The following is a 22,460-nucleotide window of genomic DNA, read 5'->3' as shown; positions in this document are numbered from 1 at the left end:
CTCCAACCAACCCCAGTTAATCCTAATATCACACACTCCCAAAGCCACACAAGCCCCCCTTTAGCCTCTAGCCCTCTTTCTCTCTCGCTCTCGTTAAAGTAAGGGCAGTAGCGGTAGCAGCAGTTGATAGATTGTTTCTGATGTCATGCAGATCCGGAGATGAAAACTGTGGCTGAGTGAGCACCATCTCCCATTTCCACCCACCCAATCATGCTCAGTCAATTGCCACTAGCGTTACTCATCCAAGGTAGTAGGTTTTAAAAGCGGCTATTTAAAGTAACACTCTCGCTCCCACCCTCACTACCACTATGAACCAATACTGTATGTACCTCCACCCCAGATCGATCTCACTCTTTCCCTGTTGTGTTATTTTCCACCTAGCCTGCCATGACTGAAAGCATCTGGTCAATAACTGTCTAGACAGCTATGGTGGCAGCAAATGGAACCAACAACCGAAAGCATCCATTAGATACCTGAGGTCAAAATAACCATGGCTACCGCTTAATCTTAATCTTTCTTATGTAGTAGTGTGTGTTTTTAACGGACAACAGCAGGTAACAGGATGTCGGTCTCTGAACGTTGTTCTAGATCTGGGCCCATTTATTAATAACAAAGCGTCTCAGACTGCTGATCTAGGATCAGTTTCACCTTTTTAAGATCATAATGAATACGATTATATAGATCAGCTTTCCTACACTGAAACGCTTTGTGGATACGCCCCTTAGGTGCTCTGAGTTGACGGATGTTTTGATAAAGGTGCACTGGTTGTTACATATTCTATGGTATGACCCTTCCTCCTCTTCCTGCTTCACTTCTTCTGTTGTTTAGTGTCATCTTCCTGCTTCACTTCTTCTGTTGTTTTAGTGTCATCTTCCTGCTTCACTTCTTCTTCTGTTGTTTAGTGTCATCTTCCTGCTTCACTTCTGTTGTTTTAGTGTCATCTTCCTGCTTCACTTCTTCTGTTGCTTTAGTGTCATCTTCCTGCTTCACTTCTTCTTCTGTTGTTTAGTGTCATCTTCCTGCTTCACTTCTTCTGTTGTTTTAGTGTCATCTTCCTGCTTCACTTCTTCTGTTGTTTAGTGTCATCTTCCTGCTTCACTTCTTCTGTTGGTTTAGTGTCATCTTCCTGCTTCACTTCTTCTTCTGTTGTTTAGTGTCATCTTCCTGCTTCACTTCTTCTGTTGTTTAGTGTCATCTTCCTGCTTCACTTCTTCTGTTGCTTAAAGTGTCATCTTCCTGCTTCACTTCTTCTTCTGTTGTTTAGTGTCATCTTCCTGCTTCACTTCTTCTTCTGTTGTTTAGTGTCATCTTCCTGCTTCACTTCTTCTTCTGTTGGTTTAGTGTCATCTTCCTGCTTCACTTCTTCTTCTTCTGTTGGTTTAGTGTCATCTTCCTGCTTCACTTCTTCTGTTGTTTTAGTGTCATCTTCCTGCTTCACTTCTTCTGTTGTTTTAGTGTCATCTTCCTGCTTCACTTCTTCTTCTGTTGTTTTAGTGTCATCTTCCTGCTTCACTTCTTCTGTTGGTTTAGTGTCATCTTCCTGCTTCACTTCTTCTGTTGGTTTAGTGTCATCTTCCTGCTTCACTTCTTCTTCTGTTGTTTTAGTGTCATCTTCCTGCTTCACTTCTTCTTCTGTTGGTTTAGTGTCATCTTCCTGCTTCACTTCTTCTTCTGTTGTTTAGTGTCATCGTCCTGCTTCACTTCTTCTTCTGTTGTTTAGTGTCATCTTCCTGCTTCACTTCTTCTGTTGGTTTAGTGTCATCTTCCTGCTTCACTTCTTCTTCTGTTGTTTAGTGTCATCTTCCTGCTTCACTTCTTCTGTTGTTTAGTGTCATCTTCCTGCTTCACTTCTTCTGTTGCTTTAGTGTCATCTTCCTGCTTCACTTCTTCTTCTGTTGCTTTAGTGTCATCTTCCTGCTTCACTTCTTCTTCTGTTGGTTTAGTGTCATCTTCCTGCTTCACTTCTTCTTCTGTTGTTTAGTGTCATCTTCCTGCTTCACTTCTTCTTCTGTTGTTTAGTGTCATCTTCCTGCTTCACTTCTTCTTCTGTTGGTTTAGTGTCATCTTCCTGCTTCACTTCTTCTTCTGTTGGTTTAGTGTCATCTTCCTGCTTCACTTCTTCTTCTGTTGTTTTAGTGTCATCTTCCTGCTTCACTTCTTCTGTTGTTTTAGTGTCATCTTCCTGCTTCACTTCTTCTGTTGGTTTAGTGTCATCTTCCTGCTTCACTTCTTCTGTTGGTTTAGTGTCATCTTCCTGCTTCACTTCTTCTTCTGTTGTTTAGTGTCATCTTCCTGCTTCACTTCTTCTTCTGTTGGTTTAGTGTCATCTTCCTGCTTCACTTCTTCTTCTGTTGTTTAGTGTCATCTTCCTGCTTCACTTCTTCTGTTGTTTAGTGTCATCTTCCTGCTTCACTCCGTCTGTTGGTTTAGTGTCATCTTCCTGCTTCACTTCTTCTTCTGTTGTTTTAGTGTCATCTTCCTGCTTCACTTCTTCTGTTGTTTAGTGTCATCTTCCTGCTTCACTTCTTCTTCTGTTGCTTTAGTGTCATCTTCCTGCTTCACTTCTTCTTCTGTTGCTTTAGTGTCATCTTCCTGCTTCACTTCTTCTTCTGTTGGTTTAGTGTCATCTTCCTGCTTCACTTCTTCTTCTGTTGGTTTAGTGTCATCTTCCTGCTTCACTTCTTCTTCTGTTGGTTTAGTGTCATCTTCCTGCTTCACTTCTTCTTCTGTTGGTTTAGTGTCATCTTCCTGCTTCACTTCTTCTTCTGTTGGTTTAGTGTCATCTTCCTGCTTCACTTCTTCTGTTGTTTTAGTGTCATCTTCCTGCTTCACTTCTTCTGTTGGTTTAGTGTCATCTTCCTGCTTCACTTCTTCTTCTGTTGTTTAGTGTCATCTTCCTGCTTCACTTCTGTTGTTTTAGTGTCATCTTCCTGCTTCACTTCTTCTGTTGGTTTAGTGTCATCTTCCTGCTTCACTTCTTCTTCTGTTGTTTAGTGTCATCTTCCTGCTTCACTTCTTCTGTTGGTTTAGTGTCATCTTCCTGCTTCACTTCTTCTTCTGTGGTTTAGTGTCATCTTCCTGCTTCACTTCTTCTTCTGTTGTTTAGTGTCATCTTCCTGCTTCACTTCTTCTTCTGTTGGTTTAGTGTCATCTTCCTGCTTCACTTCTTCTTCTGTTGGTTTAGTGTCATCTTCCTGCTTCACTTCTTCTGTTGTTTTAGTGTCATCTTCCTGCTTCACTTCTGTTGTTTTAGTGTCATCTTCCTGCTTCACTTCTTCTGTTGTTTAGTGTCATCTTCCTGCTTCACTTCTTCTGTTGCTTTAGTGTCATCTTCCTGCTTCACTTCTTCTTCTGTTGCTTTAGTGTCATCTTCCTGCTTTACTTCTTCTTCTGTTGTTTAGTGTCATCTTCCTGCTTCACTTCTTCTGTTGGTTTAGTGTCATCTTCCTGCTTCACTTCTTCTTCTGTTGGTTTAGTGTCATCTTCCTGCTTCACTTCTTCTTCTGTTGCTTTAGTGTCATCTTCCTGCTTCACTTCTTCTTCTGTTGTTTAGTGTCATCTTCCTGCTTCACTTCTTCTGTTGGTTTAGTGTCATCTTCCTGCTCCACTTCTTCTGTTGTTTAGTGCAAAGTAATTACATCTCCCGAACACATCTCCACATCCCTCATCACCACAAGATCACAGGAATCTAGAGGTGTGACGTGTCTTCTGTTAGTGAGGAAACCATTCAGCCTCGCCGTTAACTTCTTGTCTTGTATTCACATGGTTGGGTGCTGTACGTGCTCTATATGCCACTAGCTTCATGTGTTTGTTAGCAACAGTAAGGCTTTTCCTTATTCGTTTATATCAAAATGAATAAATAATTCAACCTTGAGTTAAAGCAGCCGGCTTGATCAGCTAGCAGGGGAATGGACCAAACAGAGGGTGCAAGGGTGTCTGATCATTCCTCAGGTGGTGTGTGTGGTGGTGGGGGGGGGGGGGGGGGGCAAATGACTGCTGGATAAGGGATCTGAGAAACTGAATCTACTGGGTTACGTTTGTCATGGAGCTGGTTCAAACAATAAAGAAATTACATTTCAGGGCCAGACGGTGAATGACAGGAGGGGGAATAGTTGGAAAGAGGGATAAACGAGAGAGGGAGACAATCTGAACACCACCCCTCCCTCCTCCACTTGCCATCTGATGTCGAGACTGCGTTGCTATGGGCAACGAGCAGAGTGGGAGAGAGGAGGATGGATTGATCCCAGCTGGTGGGAGGGAGAGAGGGCGGAGAGGACAACGGCTCACACAACACACACACTGAGCCAACCACAGAGAGGAGAGGAAAAGGGATAGAATATATGTTATCCGTCTTCCTTTTCCTGTTGAAGCAGACTAAGGGCATTGGACATCGAGAGGGGCAAGCAGCCAATCGGCATTCAATGGGGAGCAAGCAACCAATGAGGGGCGAGTGGACTCCTCCCCATAAAGCGCTGTGCTGAGCCCCGATCCTTTATAAATGAATGGAGAGGCTCTGAGGCAGCACACTGCTCTCCCACAGAGCACTAGAATCAACAACAGCAGCATAGACGGATGCTCGCACCCAGCCATGAAGAAACGCCACAGACAAGCACATGCCGCAGACACCACAGACGACATGGATCCCCACTATCCCCCTGAGGCCTTGGCGCCCCCTCTCACCCTCCCTTTCTCAGCCTCCGGCACCCTGGCCCTCCCGCTCCCATCGCCTGCCACCCGACGCTCCATCTCTATGGGCGACTTCAGGCGGGTGACCACGGCCCTGTACGGCTCGGAGCCCCCCTCGACGGCTACCACAGCCCCCTCATCCAAGATGGTGACCCCCAGCTCTAGCATGGAGTTTGAAGCAGCCCGTCGGCGCCTGCTAGAGATGGAGGAGCGCCAGCGGGTCATCCGGGAGATGGAGAGACGCCTGGAGGAGCTCCGGGAGGTGTTCGTGCGCTCGGAGCAGGAGGCGGTGGAGCATGGCGAGGTGTTGACCCGCATTGCCTGCGGCGCCCAGCAGGGGGAGATATACGCGGCTGAGAACAGCGAGCGGCTCAAGAAGGGGCTGCGATTCAGGAAGCACCGGCCCACCATTGTCTTCTCCTCCATGCTGGGACTCCGTACGTGTCTTCCCTGGCCCGTCAAGCTCAAATGACCCTTAAACTACAGACTGACACCATTCCCAAACTGTCACCCCTCCTTGAGGCTACAACCCCCCTCCCCCCCTTGAGCTCTTATTGATTCCAGGAAGCTGGCCCTCTTTGGACTAATGGGTGTATATTGTATGTCTGGGATGGTTTGGAGGCCATGGGACTCACATGGTGAATTTGTAAAACTAAAAGTTGTTTTATGAAACCATACTTGTACAAACGCAACAACAACGAAAATGTAATCGCTTCGATGTGGTTGGTCGATTCTTTCTTATTTGCTTTGTGTTGAAAGAAGTGGGAATGACAGAAGAAGAGTCACAGTGCAGGTATTGGAGCATGAGGTAGAGAGAAGTGAGGGTTACATAACAAAGCCCGGGCTTACGGGATGGGGGAGAGCGTTGAACAATCTGCCTTTTCAACCCACTGGAGTAGGAACAGAGGAGCAGAGTGCAGTTGAGGTTTCACTTTCTTTCTTTCTTTTGCTGCATTGTTTTGTAAACCCGGGGGGGGGAAAGGGGGAGTCAGAAAGAATGGTTGGTAGAGGGCCTTGGGTGACCGCAGGGTGTCGAAGGGCAACGTGCCTTGGCATTCCCCAGCACACTCACTATATCTCCCAGCCAACTCATCTTCTGAGCTTCAAAGGTCAAACCCCCAGTGGAGTAGTAGTCTGCTCTCTCAGGACATGAGAAACCAACCAGGTCCTTCTGGGACGCTTCCACCTGTGGCCTATTCTTTGTCGCCTGGCAACCCAGGCCTAACTCACCTTCCAGAATGTATCCGACAAACATTGTGTCCTTGGAAAACAGGAGGTTCAAGAACAACTTCCTTTTCTGGTGCATTTGCTTCAACTGGACCTGAGCGATGGACAATGGCGCTGTTTGCAAAACTGTGTTCGTTTGACAATGGCAGAGCTGGCCTCCTCAATGCTTTTACGGTTGATGAAATGTTTGAGGATTGCGTTAGCCATGCCATGGCCAGCGAGACAAGCACAGGTAGGGTATATACTGTGTAACAAGATGATAGGCTAGCTGAGAGACGGAGGGTGGATGATTTGTGCAAAGGGATGACACTCAGTCACGTGAGAGGGAGGGGTTAAAAAGACGGCAAACAGACATTTTTAATATTATTGACGTTATTGCATCAAATAAAATAAAATGTAGTTTTGTCACATACACATGGCAAGCAGATGTCATGGCGAGTGTAGCGAAATGCTTGTGCTTCTAGTTCTGACAGTGCAGCAATATCTAACAAGTAATATCTAACAATTTCACAACAACTACCTAATACACACATCTAAGTAAAGGAATGTAATTAAGAATATCTAAATATATGGATGAACAATGTCAGAGCGGCATAGATAAAGATACAGTAGAATAGTATAGAATACAGTATATACATATGAGTAATCAGTAATGCAAGATATGTAAACATTATTAAAGTGACGAGTGATCCATGTATTGAAATGGCCAATGATTTCAAGTCTGTATGTAGGCAGCAGCCTCTCTCTGTCAGTGATGGCCGTTTAACAGTATGATGGCCTTGAAATAGATGTTTTTCAGTCTCTCGGTCCCATCTTTTGATGTACCTGTACTGACCTCGTCTTCTGGATGATAGCGGTGTGAACAGGCAGTGCCTCTGGGGTGGTTGTTGTCCTTGATGATTTGTTTTGGCCTTCTTGTGACATCAGGTGCTGTAGGGCAGGTAGTACCCCCCCATTGGACATTTTTGCTTAGTTCATAAATTATAGTCCACTGTATAGGCTTACATATCGATTAGGGTAAATTACTGCCTGTTATTTGTAAGCTAGACAGAGACTAGAATAATTCCTATTGTATGCTTCAGACCCAAACACCTTGTATTTTTCTGTACATATATTATTAAATTATACTGGAAGTCTACAGGCTACAAAGGTTCTTCATTAAATGCCTTATACATTGTATGTGTATATACTAGTGTGAGGATGGAGTCCTGTGTAGCTCGGTTGGCAGAGCATTATGCTTACAGCACCAAGGTTGTGGGTTCAATTCCCACAGGGGACCAGTATGAAAAAAGTATTAAAATGTATGTCACTCTGGATAAGAGTGACATACATTTTCGTAAGTCAAATACAGTATCTTGGTTAGCCACATTTTCAGAGGCTTCCATGATAGACATTCGCCTGATCCACAGTCCTGACTGCCGCTGTTTTGTCTAACATCAAACAAAATACATGGTAGAACGAGGCTAGATGGGCGTAGCCTGGTCCAGTCCCATATCTGTTTGTGGTGTCTTACCTTTTCTTATAGTCAATGTTGGACAGCATAAACTGATATGGGACCAGGCAATTAAAGACATACAGCTAAGTCAGAACTGGCAATCAGAACTGGTTTAAAAATAGCCTAAAATAATATCAAGCGTTCTGCATCAACCACAGGTCCACCACAAGTTTTATGACAATATTACCATTCTGTAAATGAATGTACTTATCTTCTATTGTGTTAAATTGTTTATTTGTGATGTGAAAGTGTTTCCTTCTGTTAAAATTAATGTAAGGCTGCGTTTACACAGGCAGCCCAATTCTGATCCTTTTTCTGACAATCGGTCTTTTGAACAATCAGATCTTTTGCCCATAATTCGGCAAAATATCAGAAATTGGCTGGCTGTGTAAACGCAGCCTAATAGTCCTAAAATATATTTAATTTTTAAACCGGGTTTAATCAGTTTATTTTAAATGATATAATGTTCTTCATTATTACATTTCCATGTTGACCTTAAATGCGTTTAGATGCATTTGAAGCTCTACTGATAAAATGTGTTCTCCTTAACTTAGATCAATTTGAAAACATGCTCATTGCTTTGAATAAGGCGTTTGCATTCTAGAATGTTTTGCTAAAGTGACAAATTGCGTGTAATACATAATTTAATCATAGGCTTTAGTGCAGAGTTTAAACAAATGAACAATGTTCTGTAAAGACAAGAAAAATTGCCTTTTTTTTTTTTACATTGTTCAGGACAATTTGTTCTCGGTTCTGTCAGAGAGGGACTGGTAGTATACTGCTAGTTGGGGGAGAAAAAATGAATTAAGGCAATCTGGAATGTGGTCTATTTTCCCGGAGTGTGTGTGAGAATGCTTATTGCTTACCCATGCACATTTTGACATTTAAATCAGCTCTTACATCTGTTGGGCAAATGTCTCTTTTCTCTCCTCGCTCTCTCTCCTTCTCTCCTCCCTCTCTCTCCTTCTCTCTTCACTCTCTCTCTCTCTCTCCTTTGAAGTGACGCATTTGGCCTGTCACGACTGGTACAGAGGTAGTAGTCTGTCACCTTGGCGCACCAGAGCAGGAAAAACAGAGCCTGCTCAGCATAACTGAAATGGCTCATGACGTAATGACATAATGAGACTGCATCCTGCAGAGAGGAAGCCAAGGGACCTGACAACAAAACACCCATAACGCTGCTGGAAGCATCAGCAGACAAACGCCAGACGTGACATGTGTATTCTATTCTGAATGAAGAACATCCTGGGTTGAGCTTGTTACAATACCCATATTAAACTTGAGTTATAAGATGGGACGGTGCTGAACGTGACCGGTACCAAGTGTGTCGAGAGACCCCATTGACCAATAGGATGCAAGATCTTCCATCATGCGTCCAAAAGATTGGCTTCTCCTTGGAATGTCTGATGTTCAGGATTTTGTCCTGATTTGTAATCTGTCCTGAAGTGAAGGCTTTAGTGAAGGCTTTAGTGAAGGCTTTAGTGAAGGCTTTAGTTATTTGGTGCAACTCACTTTGCCTGTACAGTCCACTCTGAAGAATGTATGTATTGGTCATGATCTGGATGAGGGAGCCGTACCTTCTCCAATGGGTCTGGATGTACTGTATAATAAACATTGACAGGAAATTACATCATCACTGTGTTGGCCCCTCATTGCCCACCAATGACAGCAAGATGTTGAAAATATGCATATTCAACCAGAAACACATTTTTAACATATTTTGCTCATAGAGAAACACTTTAGGCCTAATACCTGTTAGTTTAGAATTCTAGTCATGTTTGTCCCAGAGTACCATGCCTGGTTTCTCCATGATGTTGTGTATCTCCTGTCAAGAGAATCAAAAAGCATTAATCTGTAATATCGTTGTGTCATTCACATGGTACATCAAAGCTATGAGACTACAAGGTAGCAATCTGACTGCAGCGTCCACATTGGCAATATGATTTTATCAAACTTCAGTATAAAATCATTATTCATCTCCATTTAGATGCTAAATAATAATAGTAATAAAATAATACATTTAATTTGTATAGAGCTTTTTATTACACAGTTCTCCAAGCTCTACTGAGGAAAAAATACAATATACTGTATATAAAGTAAGAATAATGGGTTGCTGAGGTCGGTTGACTATGGAGGCCAGGTCATCTGATGCAGAACTCCATCACTCTCCTCCTTGGTCAAATAGCCCTTACACAGCCTGGAGGTGTGTTGGGTCATTGTCCTGTTGAAAAACTAATTATAGTCCCGCTAAGTGCAAATCAGATTGGATGGTGTATCGCTGCAGAATGCTGTGGTAGCCATGCTGGTTAAGTGTGTGTTGAATTGTAAATAAATCACAGACAGTGTTACCAGCAAAGCACCATCACACCAACTCCCCCATGCTTCACGGTAGGAACCACACATGCAGAGATCATCCGTTCACCTACTACTATGTCTAATTTTGACTCATCAGACCAAAGGACAGATTTCCACAGGTCTAATGACCATTGTTCATGTTTCTTGGCCCAAGCAAGTCTCTTCTTCTCATAGATGTCTTTTAGTAGTGGTTTATTTGCAGCAATTCCACCATGAAGGCCTGATTCACACAGTCTCCTCTGAACAGTTGATGTTGAGATGTCTGTTACTTGACTTGAAGAAACTTTCAAAGTTCTTAATTTTCTGCATTGACTCACCTTTAAGTCTTTAATGATGGACTGTTGATTCTCTTTACTTATTTGAGCTGTTCTTGCCATAATATGGACTGGTTGAGAGAATGCCAAGAGTGTGCAAAGCTGTCGTCAAGGCAAATGGTGGCTACTTAGAATCTGAAATATAAAATATATATTTTGATGCTTAAACTTTTTTGGTCACTACATGATTCCATGTGTTATTTCATAGTATATGATAGTCAGGATGATTGGTGATAGGACACCATCACATAAAGTATATCATGTTAGCAGCTTAGCTGTCATGCTGTATCTCTTAATACTGTACATCCTCTCCACGGCTTAGGCCATGTGGCTGATGTCTGTTGCTGTTGTGGGTCCTGTGTGGTTTACCAGTTAAAGCGAGAGCCACACATTGCTGGTCCAGGTTGGACTTTTTGATCATAATAAGATTACGTGGACAGGGACAGGGACCTGATCCTAGATTTTTGTATACATTTTATTTATTTCACCTTTATTTAACCAGGTAAGCTAGTTGAGAACAAGTTCTCATTTGCAACTGCGACCTGGCCAAGATAAAGCATAACAGTTCGACACATACAACACAGAGTTACACATGGAATAAAAAGATCAGCACAATACGTGTCTACTTCCTGGCTGCCTCAGCACCACCCTGACCCTCTGTCCTCTGAGAAATACGGGTCTACTTCCTGGCTGCCTCAGCACCACCCTGACCCTCTGTCCTCTGAGAAATACGGGTCTACTTCCTGGCTGCCTCAGCACCACCCTGACCCCCCGTCCTCTGAGAAATACGTGTCTACTTCCTGGCTGCCTCAGCACCACCCTGACCCTCCGTCCTCTGAGAAATACGTGTCTACTTCCTGGCTGCCTCAGCACCACCCTGACCCTCCGTCCTCTGAGAAATACGGGTCTACTTCCTGGCTGCCTCAGCACCACCCTGACCCTCTGTCCTCTGAGAAATACGTGTCTACTTCCTGGCTGCCTCAGCACCACCCTGACCCTCCGTCCTCTGAGAAATACGGGTCTACTTCCTGGCTGCCTCAGCACCACCCTGACCCCCCGTCCTCTGAGAAATACGGGTCTACTTCCTGGCTGCCTCAGCACCACCCTGACCCCCCGTCCTCTGAGAAATACAGGTCTACTTCCTGGCTGCATCAGCACCACCCTGACCCTCCGTCCTCTGAGAAATACGGGTCTACTTCCTGGCTGCATCAGCACCACCCTGACCCTCCGTCCTCTGAGAAATACGGGTCTACTTCCTGGCTGCATCAGCACCACCCTGACCCTCCACTCTTTTCTCAGAGGACGATGTCATATCTGTCACTTACACAACCACCTGGCTGACGCTAGCCTGGGATAACGATCCAACCAGCCACCTGGCTGACGCTAACACGGGATAACGATCCAACCAGCCACCTGGCTGACGCTAGCGCGGGATGACGATCCAACCAGCCACCTGGCTGATGCTAGCCCGGGATGACGATCCAACCAGCCACCTGACGATCCAAGCTCCTCTACTGCTGCCTACTCTGAGGACCAGACTGTCCCATATACGCCTGCTCTCTTTCGTGTGTGTACATAAACACACAGTAAGAGCATTCAGTAAAAGGCTGTGATCCTGAGAGTGATCTTACTGTATAATGGCAATCCCTGTGCTCGGTGATGTGGGCTGTACTGTGTTAATCCTAGGGGATTTGGATGAGGGGTTGTAAGGTAAAGTAGGGTTGGAGGACATGGGGCATTTGGTTTCAGGTAGATATTCATTCAATTGAATGTTCTACTCCCTGGTTGCCATCTGGCAGTCCGACAGACGAATCTGGGTTTGGCAGATGCCAGGAGAACTTTACCTGCCCGAATGCATCCGGCCAACTGTAAAGTTTGGTGGAGGAGGAATAGTGGTCTAGGGCTGTTTTTCATGGTTTGGGCCCCTTCGTTCCAGTGAAGGGAAATCTTAATGCTACAACATACAATGACATTCTAGATGATTCTGTACTGTCATGTTTGGGGAAGGCCCTTTCCTGTTTCAGAATGACAATGTCCCCGTGCACAAAGCGAGGTCCATACAGAAATGGTTTGTCAAGATTAGTGTGGAAGAACTTGACTGGCATGCACAGAGTCCTGACTTCAACCCCATCGAACACCTTTGGCATGAATTGGAACACCAACTGCGAGCCAGGCCTAATCGGCCAATGTCAGTGCCCGACCTCACTAATGCTCTTGTGGCTGAATAGAAGCAAGTCCCCCACAGCAATGTTCCAACATTGAGTGGAAAGCCGTTCGAGGAGAGTGGAGGCTGTTATAACAGCAAATGGGTGACCAACTCCATATTAATGCCCATGATTTTGGAATGAGAAGTTGGACAGGCAGGTGTAGTGCATCAATATGAGCGTGCGTCAGATGATGACATTTATAATCTTTTTAGTTCCAGTATCTAATCAGAATGACTGAGATGGATTGCATGTGTTCTACACTCTCTTATCTCTTTATTTTTTGGACACCAAAGCCCATTAATATTTTACATTGTTCTCTCTCATGCATTATGTATGAGAACAAAAGTTTAATGCATCAAAACATGTAAATAATTAAATCCATTCTGAAAGTTACTTTTCATAATACAAATATTGAATATAGTGTAAAAAACACACAGATGTTAAACCGGTATTTAATAATCTTGTAACATGGAAAGAACAGAGAGCAAAACACATTTACTATGTTACAAATACTTAAATGACAGAAATACTCCATTATATTGATGTTCTATCTTACATTGTCAGCACAGAAACCATGTGAAACAAAGTCTCAACCATAGAGGCAGTTATCTATATAAGGTTTAAAAATGATAAAGACATGGAAGAACAACAGTAAGTTGGCAAGTCTATACTGACTATACTGACTGGGCCCTTTTGGGCTCCGCTAGTCCATACTGACTGGGCCATTTGGGGCACTGCTAGTCCATACTGACTGGGCCATTTGGGGCTCTGCTAGTCCATACTGACTGGGCCCTTTGGGGCTCCGCTAGTCCATACTGACTGGGCCCTTTGGGGCTCCGCTAGTCCATACTGACTGGGCCATTTGGGGCTCTGCTAGTCCATACTGACTGGGCTCTGCTAGTCCATACTGACTGGGCCATTTGGGGCCCCGCTAGTCCAGCCCCCATGCCATATTGCCCTACTGACACATAAGAGTTTACAGAACCGAAGTGATGTTTACAAGTAGCATTAACATGACAGTATGTGAACATAACAATGCATTCATTCTGATACTCAGTCATTCTTCAACACTGCATGATATTAACGTTTCCAACATGCAACAGCTGTTTGTTTTTTTTACCTTTGTAGAACAGAGCACAACATATACTCAACGGTCTGCCCTCACTTTTCAGTCTGTCCCTGGTTCCATTGACAATCATGCACTTCTCTACTTACTTGTGTAGGTATTGACAACAGTGACTGGATCTAGAGAAAGCTAAACAAACCCTTAATAACCCCTGTCTACAGTAGCGACAGGAATGCAAACCGGCAAACCGGCGCAAACCGGCTGAAAAGCAACTGATACTTAGAAAGGTGTTTTATCGTTGTCTGCCCTATTGTAGAGAGCCCTCCACACCCACTGCAGGCGTAGCTTCACTTGTGGACAGATAAACCAGTTGTATGAGACGCTTAACAGCCTGAGATCCAATACTGAGTTACACTTTCTCTCAATTGCTATTAGTGGCATTTAAAGCACTTTGAAACCATATTAGGAGACAGAATCCTGGTGCATTAAGTAACACTAGAATCTAGTTCTAGAATTACTAGAATATTCATAGAATCCTGGTGCATTAAGTAACACTAGAATCTAGTTCTAGAATTACTAGAATATTAATAGAATCCTGGTGCATTAAGTAACACTAGAATCTAGTTCTAGAATTACTAGAATATTAATAGAATCCTGGTGCATTAAGTAACACTAGAATCTAGTTCTAGAATTACTAGAATATTAATAGAATCCTGGTGCATTAAGTAACACTAGAATCTAGTTCTAGAATAGTAATAGAATGCTGGAACATGCAATGTATTAATATGCCTTTACTGCAGATTCAGAACATGACAAATATGAATTGATATGAATGGGAGTGGTCAGATGTGAGTATGCACTAGTAAAATGTAATTACACTGTAGAGTTATGGTGCTCAAGAGACTAGGAAAACAACTAATGTCTCAATACTAGCTTATGGTTAGCGATATGGAAACCTTCCATCACAATTCATGGGTGTAATAATATCTATTTACAATTCTCTACAACCTTCTCTTTTCTTTACAATGTGGAAGTGTCCAACTGTCCATGCCTTTAGTATAGACCCAGAACCGAGATCTACTGTATGGAAAAAGGCACTAGAATTGGGTCATGTTCATTAGGGCAAACTAAAATGAAAAATGTGCATTTCTTATTGGACAAGTTCAGGTAGTCTTTTCCTGTTTCAGTCCATTTGGTGCCTACTGAATACAACCCAGCTTTGTGTATTTCACTGCGGTGACAGTCTCTTCCTTTCCCCTGCCGACTGTAGGAAGACAGACTCCTCTGGAGACGGAGAAAACCAAATCACCCAGGCTCCAGCCAGGCCCCCCCCCCCCCCAGTCAGAGCTGGAGTCTGGCCCAAAACCAGCTTAGACACTGGGGTTCCATTTCAGTTCGGCAGCCAGAGAACCCTGGAGCCCCAGGAGACAGGCTGGCAGCCACAAATGCGCTTTCAGTTCCAGGTCGTTCCAGCCCCAGACATAATCGCCACCGGTCACTGAGCAGGTATTCATTGCATCTGGCTCAGAGTCCCGACGTACCGTGACTGACATGGCATGAATCTTCTAAGTCTCCTTAGTTTCCAGGAAGGCAGTGGACAATGCCGGCTATTCATCCTCTTTTCTAGGGCTCCCACAGCACACGATCTCACTCCTCCAGACACCAGTGTTGTATGTATGTCATTGCCAGGTAATCCAATGGTATGGTTATAATCTCAGACACACGCGCAGGCAGTCTGTATCACAGGTATTCCAGCAGTTATGTGGCTACAGCTGTTGCTCTTATAATTTCCCCTGGGAAGCAACGTGTGGTAAAAATATCCCTTTAATACCCTGGGCGGTAAGGTGTGGTAAAAACATCCCTTTAATACCCTGGGCGGTAAGGTGTGGTAAAAACATCCCTTTAATACCCTGGGCGGTAAGGTGTGGTAAAAACATCCCTTTAATACCCTGGGCGGTAAGGTGTGGTAAAAACATCCCTTTAATACCCTGGGCGGTAAGGTGTGGTAAAAACATCCCTTTAATACCCTGGGCCGTAAGGTGTGGTAAAAACATCCCTTTAATACCCTGGGCCGTAAGGTGTGGTAAAAACATCCCTTTAATACCCTGGGCCGTAAGGTGTGGTAAAAACATCCCTTCAATACCCTGGGCGGTAAGGTGTGGTAAAAACATCCCTTTAATACCCTGGGCGGTAAGGTGTGGTAAAAACATCCCTTTAATACCCTGGGCGGTAAGGTGTGCTAAAAACATCCCTTTAATACCCTGGGCGGTAAGGTGTGGTAAAAACATCCCTTTAATACCCTGGGCGGTAAGGTGTGGTAAAAACATCCCTTTAATACCCTGGGCGGTAAGGTGTGATAAAAGCATCCCTTTAATACCCTGGGCGGTAAGGTGTGGTAAAAACCTCCCTTTAATACCCTGGGGGGTAAGGTGTGGTAAAAACATCCCTTTAATACCCTGGGCGGTAAGGTGTGGTAAAAACATCCCTTTAATACCCTGGGCGGTAAGGTGTGGTAAAAACATCCCTTTAATATCCTGTGCGGTAAGGTGTGGTAAAAACATCCCTTTAATACCCTGTGCGGTAAGGTGTGATAAAAACATCCCTTTAATACCCTGTGCGGTAAGGTGTGATAAAAACATCCCTTTAATACCCTGTGCGGTAAGGTGTGATAAAAACATCCCTTTAATATCCTGTGCGGTAAGGTGTGGTAAAAACATCCCTTTACAGATGTAAAGCATACAGGTATTAGAGGTCAAAAGCAGAGGGAGGCGTTTTCACTCTCTTCTGTCGGGTTGTGAGGGTGGCATTCCTTCCTGTAATATGATCTCTTTCATCCCTTCTTTCTTTATGTCGACTTCCTTAAGTGCACTGTCTGTATATACAATTACAGTTTATGGGAGTCTCTAGTCATCAGATCACAACACATCAAAGTGGTTCAGAATATTCTCTCACAAGAAATGACCAGGAAAGCGAGCAAGCATTTCTTTGTTGTCTTTGAATGAGTTGCTTTCAAGAGTGTCCATTCCAGCCTTTTTTGTGTCCTAGGTAAGTGACGTAGTAAGGGTAGGAGCTAGGGTAGGGGACAGGCTAGGGCAGGGGCTAGGGTAGGGTAGGGGCTAGGCTAGGGGCTAGGCTAGGGGCTAGGGTAGAGGCTCGGGTAGGGGCTAGGGTAGGGGCTAGGGCGTCCGGTATATGACTAGTCAGTCCCCAGTTTATGGACATAGTTCACAGGGAATGTCCCACTTCTGGATGGATAGCCCTCGATGTGGCCGACCTGGAGGTACAGAAACAATCAAGATCACTGACCGACTAGATAGAAGATACAGAGGTAATAGATTTGAGATAGACGGACATTAATGAAAGGACTCTGGATGTTGTGTTTGCGCAGAAGGAAAACCCTCCAGTTGCCTTTTTTGTAATAATATATAGGTGAAAACATGGTTGGCTTTAATACAGAAAGACAAATAGCTCAACTCTCTATTTTAAAGCTGTGCTTATTAAAAGTAACAACGGATTTACAGAGGTAAAAAAAAAATGGAGGTGTAGTTCTACTCACCCACCAGTGGGGGTCCTCGGTGGCTGTGACTACGATGACCTCATCCTTGAAGAAGGCCAGCTGGTCCGAGCTGACGGCTCTGCAGTCCACCAGGGCCTTGACCCTCTTCTGGGTAGGCCTCCTCTGAGACACCTGGCGGATACACACGCTACTCCGTCAGGCTCTTGTACATACTAGTGTCCCGCTACTGTGTTACAGACAACTGATCTGTACGTGTAACCCCATTGTCCGTTGGTTGGGCATTATTATCCTGCAACATCACTATTTAATGTGCGCCACTCGCTGCGCCGCGGTCTAAGGCGCTGCATCTCAGTGCAAGTGGTGTCACTACAGTCCCTGGTTTGAATCCAGGCTGTATCACATCCGGCTGTGATTGGTAGTCCCATAGAGTGGTGCACAATTGGCCCAGCGTCGTCCGGGTCGGGCCGGTGTAGGCCGTCATTGTAAATAAGAATTTGTTCTTAACCGACTTGCCTGGTTAAATAAAAGTTATAGATAAAACATTTTTTAAATGTAACATTTACGTTATTGTGCCTTAAACTGACATTTAATAGTGATGTTGCAGGATAATAATACCAACCAACTGACAATAGGTTACATGCAGCAGCTGAGGAAGATGTATTTCTATCAGAGTACCCAACAAAAATATATACATTCTTTATATTTCACATATATATTTTAAATATGTTTTTTCTCTTGTATGGGACCATTATTTATTTATTTCCATGCTCTAACTAGCATACCATATATAGATACCATTCTCACTCAGATACCAGTGGTTTTGTTGTCCGTGTTTGAAATGATGCTACAGTATTAGTGGTAAGGTCATGTTGCGTGTCCTACCATAGCGTTTCTGCGAGGGCGCACAGTGATCGGAGAGGAGGAGGTGGTGGATTTGGCCGCAGGTGTGACGCTGGGAGCGGGACCACTAGTTACCACGCTGCAGTACAGCTCCTCCTGGCTGCCCAGCGCCACACAGCTGGGTGAGGTCACAGCCGAGGTCACGGCTGCAGAACACTTCCCTTGTCCTCCACTGCTGGTTCGCCTGTACGATGTTGTTTTCTCTGAGCTGGGGAGGAGAGGAACAGGTTGGTAAAACACAAGGACTTCACCTACTCATAGATACATATAGTACCTACATGGGTCTTACTGGATTTAGATCGTTTGGATTTTTCATCTGTAAATGCTATTAACAGACTCTTTGCTAATGTTTCCAGGATGGACAAAATGTCTGCACTCACAACTGCAAGTCGCTCTGGATAAGAGCATCTGCTAACTGACTAAAATGTCAATGTAAAATGTTACGGTTAAGATAAGAGTTAAGGTTAGTAGATAGACAGTTGAAATGTTACGGTTAAGAGTTAAGGTTAGTAGATAGACAGTTGAAATGTTACGGTTAAGATAAGAGTTAAGGTTAGTAGATAGACAGTTGAAATGTTATGGTTAAGATAAGAGTTAAGGTTAGTAGATAGACAGTTGAAATGTTACGGTTAAGAGTTAAGGTTAGTAGATAGACAGTTGAAATGTTACTGATAGTCTGTAGACTGTCCAAATAAAGTGTTACCATGTATTTTCATATAATGTAATCCAGTATGCATGTAATGTAATTGCAAAGTTTTGTAACATTAATGATTTTTTTTATATATAATTCATTATTTTGCTCACTAGGAGTGTTTTTGGGACAGTGACAAAGTAGGTGTTCATTACTGTTAGAATGCTCTATGTGCTCAGCTCATAGAGAATTGTTAGGCTTCAACAGCGGGCGCTTTGAGGTCATTTTATCTGCCAGTAAACTGCTGCCCGAAGGCAGTCATCTTCAGAACTGATGAATTCTCTCTCTTAACTCTAGGGTTGTTCCATTTAAATATATATATATGTTTGACTATTCATTTCTAACAGTAAGGGGAATCAAATCATGAATACAAACATTTTACTGTGAAGACCAGGAAGGAGTCTAACATTAGCAGGAATAGAGGGAGTCTATCCGCCATAACATTACAAAACCACACTGATCTCCTACTTTGTCAGTTCTGGAAGTATTTTAGGATTACCTGACAGGTCCTATGTGGTTCTGAGGGGAGCTGGAACTACTGTTAGACTTGGTGCTGTCTCTGTCTGAGGACCCTGACCCAGTATTGGCCTGACCCTCCCAGGCTGCGGTCTGTCTCTGCCCCCTCACCAGGATGCCCTGGCCGTGGGGTGATTTGGGTGGTCGTCCCCCCTGACCCTCCAGCATGGGGGAAGGGGGGCTGGACTGGGGGGTTGGGTTGGAGCAGCTGCACCTGCTGCTTACCCCCTCCTGGGTGGACAAGGAGATCTGGGGGTCCGAGCGACCTGGGGGTGCGGGGAGAGGGAGACAGGACCAGGTGAGTGAGAGACAGAGACAGCCATACAAAACAGTCTCCTTCTCAATTTGTCCTTCCTTGATTCCTCACATCCTTTACTCCTCAAAAGGTGAGGAAGATGTCAGGGAAGGTCCTCAAATACAGTTAAGAAGAAAATGGGATGAAAGGAGATGGGAGGAGAGGAGATGAGATGGGTTGGCGCCCCCCCTTGGGTTGTGCCGTGGCGGAGATCTTTGTGGGCTATACTCGGCCTTGTCTCAGGATGGTAAGTTGGTGGTTGAAGATATCCCTCTAGTGGTGTGGGGGCTGTGCTTTGGCAAAGTGGGTGGGGTTATATCTTTCCTGTTTGGCCCTGTCTGTGGGTATCATCGGATGGGGCCACAGTGTCTCCTGACCCCTCCTGTCTCAGCCTCCAGTATTTATGCTGCAGTAGTTTATGTGTCGAGGGGCTAGGGTCAGTTTGTTATATCTGGAGCACTTCTCCTGTCTTATCCGGTGTCCTGTGTGAATTTAAGTATGCTCTCTCTCTCTCTTTCTTTCTCTCTCTCTCGGAGGAGGACCTGAGCCCTAGGACCATGCCTCAGGACTACCTGGCATGATGACTCCTTGCTGTCCCCAGTCCACCTGGCTGTGCTGCTGCTCCAGTTTCAACTGTTTTGCCTGCGGCTATGGAACCCTGACCTGTTCACCGGACGTGCTACCTGTCCCAGACCTGCTGTTTTGAACTCTCTAGAGACAGCAGGAGCAGTAGAGATACTCTTAATGATCGGCTATGAAAAGCTAACTGACATTTACTCCTGAGGTGCTGACTTGCTGCACCCTCGACAACTACTGTGATTATTATTATTTAACCATGCTGGCCATTTATGAACATTTGAACATCTTGGCCATGTTCTGTTATAATCTCCACCCGGCACAGCCAGAAGAGGACTGGTCACCCCTCATAGCCTGGTTCCTCTCTAGGTTTCTTCCTAGGTTTTGGCCTTTCTAAGGAGTTTTTCCTAGCCACCGTGCTTCTACACTTGCATTGCTTGCTATTTGGGGTTTTAGGCTGGGTTTCTGTACAGCACTTTGAGATATCAGCTGATGTAAGAAGGGCTATATAAATACATTTGATTTGAAGAGAGGGGGTGAGAGGAGATTGGAGGGGATGGGAGGAGAGGAGATAGAAGGAGAGGAGAGACGGGAGGAGAGGAGATGGGATGGGAGGGGAGATGGGAGAGGAGATGGGAGGAGAGGAGGAGATGGGAGGAGAGGAGATGGGATGGGAGGAGAGGAATGGAGATGAGAGGGGATGGGAGGAGAGGGAAAGAGAATTTGAGATCGAGCCCCTATTTCAGTGTTTGCAGATCTAATGGAAACAGATGTGTGTGTTTCCTGTAAGTGTGTCAGGACCAGGATGAAGAGGTGAGACAGCTCTCTCAGCTACGAGACTCAAAAACCCACTATAAACTATACTAGACCGCTTTCCAGGGTCTTGCTCATTTAAGCACCAAACGGAAGAAAACTGACAAACAGACTACCTGGGCTTTAATGTTCATGTCAATGCGTGTGTTCACCTCTCATGATGGCTTTAGCGGGCAGAGGGGGCGGGGGCATGAGGACGCCAGATGGAGCACTATTGGGGGGGTTACGGTAAAGGAAGTCCACGTTTTCATAGGTCTTACACGCCACAGGGGCGTTGGCGAAGCTCCAGCGGGAGGGCGAGGCTTTGGAGGGCAGAGGGGAGCGTAGGTTCCTGTGTAAGGGGTTCACCTGAAGAGTAGAGAGGAAGGGGGAGATGGTCAGTATATGATGCCAAACATGGCACTGGGGTTTCGTCAAAAACAACCCCTAGTGTTCTGAAATAATTGGATAAGAGTAAACAATATGGTGAAAATTCCATCTAGCTTACATCCATCCCCCATTCTAACATCCCCCCGATTTTAACACCCCCACCCCCCATTCTTACATCCCTCCATTCTAACATCCTCCGCATTTTAACACCCCCTCCACCCCCCATTCTAACATCCCCATCCCCCATTCTTCCATCCCCCCATTCTAACACTCCCATCCCCCATTCTTCCATCCCCCCATTCTAACACTTCCATCCCCCCATTCTAACACTCCCATCCCCCACTCTTCCATCTCCCCATTCTAACACACCCATCCCCCACTCTTCCATCTCCCCATTCTAACACCCCCATCCCCCATTCTAACACCCCCACCCCATTCTAACACCTCCCCCATTCTAACACCCCTACCCCATTCTAACACCCCCGCCCCATTCAAACACCCCCGCCCCATTCAAACACCCCCGCCCCATTCAAACACCCCCGCCCCATTCAAACACCCCCGCCCCATTCAAACACCCCCGCCCCATTCAAACACCCCCGCCCCATGACTAAGTCTAAGTCGTGCGATAGTGAGGGATATGAGCAGAGTGACACAAAGGTAAAGTGTGGTTGCACCGAGGTAAACACTGAATAAAACTCTAGTGCAGCGTTTCCCAAATCCAGTCCTCCAGTAACCAGTACAGTACACATTTCTTTTGTAACCCCAGACACCTGGTTCAACTTGTAACCCCAGACACCTGGTTCAACTTGTAACCCCAGACACCTGGTTCAACTTGTAACCCCAGACACCTGGTTCAACTTGTAACCCCAGACACCTGGTTCAACTTGTAACCCCAGACACCTGGTTCAACTTGTAACCCCAGACACCTGGTTCAACTTGTAACCCCAGACACCTGGTTCAACTTGTAACCCCAGACACCTGGTTCAACTTGTAACCCCAGACACCTGGTTCAACTTGTAACCCCAGACACCTGGTTCAACTTGTAACCCCAGACACCTGGTTCAACTTGTAACCCCAGACACCTGGTTCAACTTGTAACCCCAGACACCTGGTTCAACTTGTAAACCCCAGACACCTGGTTCAACTTGTAAACCCCAGACACCTGGTTCAACTTGTAACCCCAGACACCTGGTTCAACTTGTAACCCCAGACACCTGGTTCAACTCAATGAGGGTTTGAAGATTAGTTGGCGAATTGAATCGGGTGAGTTTGCACAGGGTTACAATATAAATGTTCCTTTGGGGTCCAGGAGGACTGGTGTATTGGTTGTACAGTGGTTAGTGTGTGTGTTTACCCTCTCATCCAGGTCGTATTCGGTGTGTCTGTGTGTGTGTCTGTACCCTCTCATCCAGGTCATCTTCGCTGTCGTACAG

General features: G+C 45.1%; 2 protein-coding genes across 6 annotated transcripts in view; one reads left to right on the top strand and one right to left on the bottom strand.

Annotated features, from left to right (window-relative positions):
- Nucleotides 1-4,560: 4,560 nt before the first annotated feature.
- LOC139374358 (TMF-regulated nuclear protein 1-like) lies at nucleotides 4,561-5,207 on the top strand. The gene has a single exon (XM_071115395.1). It carries the CDS (start codon nucleotides 4,589-4,591, stop codon nucleotides 5,156-5,158), a length of 570 nt encoding a protein of 189 aa, XP_070971496.1. The 5' UTR covers nucleotides 4,561-4,588; the 3' UTR covers nucleotides 5,159-5,207.
- A 3,699-nt stretch (nucleotides 5,208-8,906) lies between these two features.
- LOC139375390 (arf-GAP with SH3 domain, ANK repeat and PH domain-containing protein 3-like) overlaps nucleotides 8,907-22,460 on the bottom strand; it is a 76,735-nt gene continuing 63,181 nt past the window's right edge. The window contains exons 21-27 of one of the 5 annotated variants that reach the window (XM_071117127.1): nucleotides 22,428-22,460; nucleotides 20,811-21,006; nucleotides 18,958-19,240; nucleotides 17,750-17,975; nucleotides 16,907-17,038; nucleotides 9,161-9,233; nucleotides 8,907-9,008 (exon numbers count right to left, since the gene is read on the bottom strand). The exon at nucleotides 22,428-22,460 is cut by the window's right edge and continues 75 nt beyond it. In XM_071117127.1, coding sequence (XP_070973228.1) covers nucleotides 9,177-9,233; nucleotides 16,907-17,038; nucleotides 17,750-17,975; nucleotides 18,958-19,240; nucleotides 20,811-21,006; nucleotides 22,428-22,460 — 927 coding nt within the window. In that variant the 3' untranslated portion in view covers nucleotides 8,907-9,008; nucleotides 9,161-9,176. Of the gene's footprint in view, nucleotides 9,009-9,106; nucleotides 9,234-12,724; nucleotides 16,625-16,906; nucleotides 17,039-17,749; nucleotides 17,976-18,957; nucleotides 19,241-20,810; nucleotides 21,007-22,427 lie in introns of those variants that run through there. The other 4 variants (XR_011627789.1, XM_071117126.1, XM_071117128.1 and 1 more) reach the window with 4 other exon arrangements.

The sequence above is a fragment of the Oncorhynchus clarkii genome, chromosome 19, assembly GCF_045791955.1.
Source record: "Oncorhynchus clarkii lewisi isolate Uvic-CL-2024 chromosome 19, UVic_Ocla_1.0, whole genome shotgun sequence".
In the NCBI taxonomy this organism is placed as follows: domain Eukaryota; kingdom Metazoa; phylum Chordata; class Actinopteri; order Salmoniformes; family Salmonidae; genus Oncorhynchus; species Oncorhynchus clarkii.
Note: the sequence above shows the minus strand (reverse complement) of the source record. Positions and strands in the feature narration are given on the sequence as shown.